At 69.2% G+C, this 367-nt stretch overlaps 1 protein-coding gene across 1 annotated transcript in view; it reads left to right on the top strand.

Moving 5' to 3' along the window:
* Positions 1-6: 6 nt before the first annotated feature.
* The window catches only part of OPLAH (5-oxoprolinase (ATP-hydrolysing)), a 9,940-nt gene continuing 9,579 nt past the window's right edge, over positions 7-367 (top strand). Inside the window, exon 1 of the mRNA XM_014538693.1 lies at positions 7-363. Coding sequence (XP_014394179.1) covers positions 79-363 — 285 coding nt within the window. The 5' untranslated portion in view covers positions 7-78. The remainder of the gene's footprint in view (positions 364-367) is intronic.

Below are 367 nucleotides of genomic sequence, written 5' to 3'. Positions count from 1 at the left end.
CTGCCTGGCCCTGGCCCTGGCCCTGCCTCAGGCTGCCTCTGAGCCTGGTCCTGCAGCTCCGCCTCCTCCCAGACCTGGATGCCCCTCCCAGCTCTGCCCGCCCCTGAGCGTGAGCCCCTCTCCGCTGACCCCCTGAGGGTAAACCCCTCCCCGCTGACCCCTGGCCTCTGTCCAGTGTTCCCAGGACTGCAGTCTGAGGAGTTCCTGCTGGACTCCAGCCCCGCCGCCATGGGCAGCCCCGAGGGGCGCTTCCATTTTGCCATCGACCGCGGAGGCACCTTCACCGACGTCTTTGCCCAGTGCCCGGGGGGGCATGTGCGGGTCCTGAAGCTGCTCTCAGAGGACCCTGCCAACTACGTGGACGCCC

This window comes from Myotis brandtii, unplaced genomic scaffold, assembly GCF_000412655.1.
Source record: "Myotis brandtii unplaced genomic scaffold, ASM41265v1 scaffold1956, whole genome shotgun sequence".
NCBI lineage: Eukaryota > Metazoa > Chordata > Mammalia > Chiroptera > Vespertilionidae > Myotis > Myotis brandtii.
This window is presented reverse-complemented; position numbering and strand designations above follow the sequence as displayed.